This window comes from Arachis duranensis, chromosome 6, assembly GCF_000817695.3.
Source record: "Arachis duranensis cultivar V14167 chromosome 6, aradu.V14167.gnm2.J7QH, whole genome shotgun sequence".
Lineage (NCBI taxonomy): Eukaryota > Viridiplantae > Streptophyta > Magnoliopsida > Fabales > Fabaceae > Arachis > Arachis duranensis.
The window spans coordinates 15,195,112-15,199,549 of record NC_029777.3 but is presented as its reverse complement, the minus strand read 5'-3'; the positions used below and the strand labels follow the sequence as shown (position 1 = coordinate 15,199,549).

The 4,438-nt window shown below is 44.5% G+C and overlaps 1 protein-coding gene across 1 annotated transcript; it reads right to left on the bottom strand.

Moving 5' to 3' along the window:
• Positions 1–434: 434 nt before the first annotated feature.
• Positions 435–4,438, bottom strand: LOC107493166 (protein LONGIFOLIA 2). The gene is made up of 4 exons (XM_016114254.3): positions 4,105–4,438; positions 2,617–4,017; positions 2,009–2,213; positions 435–1,207 (listed from the first exon to the last, which is right to left on the bottom strand). The coding sequence occupies exons 1-4, from the start codon at positions 4,249–4,251 to the stop codon at positions 627–629; spliced, it is 2,334 nt and encodes a 777-aa protein (XP_015969740.1). The 5' UTR covers positions 4,252–4,438; the 3' UTR covers positions 435–626.

Here is a 4,438-nt window from a genome sequence, read left to right as displayed (position 1 = left end):
ATATGTATATTCTTTTATATATTTTTATATGCAATAATATATGTTATATACAAGTAACTAATTCAATAACTCATTTTTAGTATGGATATAGCATATTCTTCATGTGATCTCATCAGTTTGGAGTAAACATGATTAAATAAACCTTCTTTCTGGTGTCCTGAGACATCAAGTTTGAAATTTTACGCTTTGCAATTTGACATTTCCATCCTTCTAGTACCCCTTTTTTGTTAGTTAGGATTCACGACACCACACGTAACGTAACAATCATTAGAAGACATTTCATTTTTTCACAAAATTAACAAAAGGTCACCATTGTTTAGATTTGCCTAGATTTCAGGTGTGAAATTCCTAATGCAGCCAATAAGGAGCAAAAGGAGCAAAGCCACCTTTACCTAAAAGGAGGGTAAACGTAAAGCAAAGCAAGCAAACAACCAAAACAAAAGAAGCAAGCGCGCCAAAATTTAAACAAAGCGATCTTCTTTTCTTTCTTTTCTTTTCTTTTTTCTTTTTTGTTCTACTTTCTTTGTGTGTATTGTGTTATTGCCCACTTTGCTGCTTTCTTCTCTCTTCTCTTTTGTTTGCCCTCAAAATCCATTCACTTGATTCATTAGTGTTCTTAATTTCAATCAAAACAACAACTTCCTGCGGTACGCAGAGACTGATATGCTTTTGTTAAATTGAGGTTTCCTCAACCACGCAAGCTCTCTAATGGTTTCACCAATGAGGTCCTTGAACACGAGGCGCTCCATGTCTAACACCACATCTCCCATCTCCACATGGCGCTCTCCCCATTCGTCCACCCCTTCCTCCGCCACGTCCTTTCTAAGCACACCGCATATCACCTCGAACAGCTCCTCAGACACCTCCTCCTCCTCCTCCCTCCCTCGGATCCTCCGAAATTCCGTCCAAATCCGCCGCAAGAGTTCCGTATTCTCAGCCCAGGAGGCCTCTTTCCAGGGCGGAAGGCGGCGGTTTCGGTGGAGGATTTCGCGAACTGTGTCGAAGATCAAACGTCTCCGAAGCGTGGAGGCCTTGGAGGTGTCGTTCCCCTTTAGGTACTGCTGCTTCTCCAGCAGAAGGAAGATGTCGCTGTCCTCCGGCAAGTGGTTGCAAGCACGCAGTATCTCCGAAACGTATAGGAAATCGGTGTCCTCGCTGCACCACAACGCTGCATTCCACATTTCATCTTCTGAATCCCCTGCTTGCTCTGTAATTCAGTTATATTCATTATAACATTACTCTCAAAAACACGTAAGCAAATTAACAAAAGTAACACACACAAAGATACGGACACTGTGTGTATATTCCATCCTGACTCTGACAACTGTCAACCACACCTCACCCACATTGACTCAAACTTTTTTACTTGGTAGTTGGTACAGTATGTAGACAGTTATTCTTTATCTTTATTATTATTTTATTGTTATGGAACATGAATTGAATTGAATTAAATTGAATTTGGGAGTTTGGTATTAAAAGTTGGAAAGGGGGCATGATGAGGAGTGAGGACAGCAATAGCGAGGATGGCTGGATGGGCATCACTGCCACTCCCACTCCCACGTGATTGTACAATTGCACTTTAGACGTAGTCAATGAACCAACCACGTAGGTGTCCCAAGTATCAAGTCATTGGTCCACGAAGGATAACTTTGAATTCTAATTGGGAACCACTAGGACTAGTCCCAATTGGCGAGTAGGGTTTAGGGTAGAATAGAGGCTAGAGGGGGTAGATAGATGGGATTGAAGCCAGAGAGGACAAAACATCAACTGTCCTTGGTTGTGGAGGTCGGGTAGGTTGGAGTTGTGACTAGTGAAGGAAAGGAAAAAAACAGTTTTGTGCTTAAAAAGGCCAAGACATGCCTTACCCCCAAAACGTCACCACCACCATATTAACTCTTTCCTCTGACTATGAGCACACACAACCCTAACGCTACTAAAGTGAAGTAATGATGAACCTGATAACGACTTATGTGTGTACTGGTGTAATAATACGTCAATGTTCACTCACCTTTGTAATCAATGCACCGTTTCATCACCGGTGATGGCGAACACGACGACGACTCCTTGTAAAACGACGAGTCCAGAACCGATACTGGACTCGGTTGTTGCGACTCTCCCTGCCCTGATGCCGTTATCTCCGCTATGCTGTTCAGCAGCTTGTCGCACCTCTCCAGTAGACTCCTCCCTTCCCTGTTCTCCTCGATTTTCAACCTCTGCATCACAAACACATTGTCATCATCTCTTTATAGTTTATGCACTACCAAAATTATGTAACAACAAACAACGAATAAAATCCAACAATAAAAGTTTGGTGTCATTTAATTTGATATCGAATTTTTTAAAATGATCTTTCAAGATAAATATTAAATATTTAAAAATTATTTATTTTTATATTTTTAAACTAAATAATATTTTTTTTTAAAAAATACTTTAGCAATCATCCGAAATATCCAGCTAAATTAAATAAAAATCATAGATTCTGATTTCAATTTGATTCATGTTATTCAAATCCAGAGTCTACGATTCTTATAGGAATTTCTTGATTGGATTAATATAAGTATGATAAGTTTACAATAATAAGCTTTAAACATTTAAGTAGGCGTTAATTTGGCATACCTCTGTATCAGTCTGTGAGCAAGTGCTGAAACTGCTCTCTGAGACGGTGGAATATGCATCCTCTGCCGCTCCCATCGCCGCTTTATGTTCCTTTTGGAAAGTCCCTCTTCTCATTCTCGGCGATCGGCTCGTCACGTGCTGCTCAGGTGCAACAGTCCTCGAGCTAACTCTAACCGGCGCAACTCCTCTGTTAATACCACCAGAGTCACCACTCACCTTTCGCATCCGGTTCGGGCTCCTCATTTCGCTCTCACCGCGCGTTGCAGAGCACAGGCTTCTGGCCCTGGCCTGAGACACAGCCCTCATGTTGCCATTATCAGTTTCGCGCCTCGGGCTAAGCAATATCTCATTGTTTCGACGAGCCCGGGGACTGTACCCGAAGCTGGAAGGTGGAGGAGAATCATTCCCGAGCCTACCGGTTCGGTACAAAGCTGAACCGTAAGGCCTCCCTGGTTTCATCAAGACTATAGGAGAGTCGTTCCGTTCCAAGAGAAGGTTCCGGTGGTTGTTAATCGTAGACTCGTAGTTGCGGGAATGGAGGAGGCCTTTGAGTTGCACAGCCTCAAGGATTTGCTTGAGCGTCTCTAGATCTTTGGAAGGTTCATCGATGCCTCGCATCTTCACCCTCCGATCGAACTCGCCGTAGATAGAGGCACTGTGTTGTTTGGTATCAGGGAAAATGTCAGCGGAATCGTAGAAGCTCTTCCTCTGTACGGCTCCCCTGTTTCTGATATTGATATTAGCTCTGGTTGGCTCTGCCTTGGCGTTCCGTACGGTGAAAGCTTTTGGATCTGAGAATCTGCCATTGCGTTTTGAAAATGCATTGGTATCAAGAAAATTATCAGCATTATTACCGGATGATGCACTGTCACGAGAGCTTAACTGCTTTAACTGAAAACCGTTAGGGTCGAAGAAACGGTACTGGTACTGGTACTGGTTCAGGTTCAGATCTCTGGGAAGCCTAGACTCCGAAGCTGATCTTCGGAGCTCGGATTTCAACTCCGGTTCAGGATCCGAGTCTTGGGAAGGCTCATCCAATCCCATGAGCCTTGCAATGACGCTGGTGGATCGGCGCTGCTTGTCCACGTCAGCAGCAGGAGATTGTGGCGTGTTGTTGTTGTTGCTGCTGGCTCGGATCTGTCTCGGGTGAAGCGCTCCTTTTGCGTCAACGACGGCTCTGCTATCCAACGAAAGCCTCGGAGCCTCCCTGGAAAACTTCCATGGAGACCGCGTGCCTTCCTTGACTTCGAATGCGGGAAGGGGAACGGGAGTCTTCGGTCGCGGAGTTGTAGCTTCCGGCGTGGGAGGTTGCGTCACGCGCTCCGGGGTGGACGGTGCGTGTGTCGATTCCACGTCAGACACAGCGTTGTTGTTTTCCGGCTCCGGTGACGTGTCGCTTCCCTGCAAAATGAATAGAAGTTTGTTAAAACGACGTAGCATTAGAGTGAAAGAGGTTTGTTTAGGAGGAAAGAATGGATGAATTTATACGGGAGGGAGTGTTTTGGCGGAGTAGATGCGTTTTCCGGCGAGCATGTGGTGGCGGTCGAAGATGTGAAGGAAGCCGGCCATGCAACCCATCTGCTTCTGAATCTGTTTCTCAAGATCGTGGTGGTCACGTGCCATTCCTCTCGTCATGTTTATGTCACTCAAGTATGAAGAAGCTTCCTCCCTCTCACTCAAGCTTCCATTTCCACTGTCTAAAGACACAAAAGCGAAGGAAGAAAGGTTTCTAAGTCGCACTCCCGCTTTTCTCTTCTTTAAACACCAACAAGCGAGACCACTTTCTGTTAGGTATGTTAAATGATACTTTTGCCCTTCACTT

Excerpts from the sequence above, each read along its gene's own strand:
- LOC107493166 (XM_016114254.3), bottom strand. The coding sequence starts at position 4,251 with ATGACGAGAGGAATGGCACGTGACCACCACGATCTTGAGAAACAGATT. Across the intron at positions 4,018-4,104 it reads CCGCCAAAACACTCCCTCCC|GGAAGCGACACGTCACCGGA; the intron begins GTATAAATTCAT and ends TTCATTTTGCAG. Across the intron at positions 2,214-2,616 it reads GCTCACAGACTGATACAGAG|AGGTTGAAAATCGAGGAGAA; the intron begins GTATGCCAAATT and ends TTTGTGATGCAG.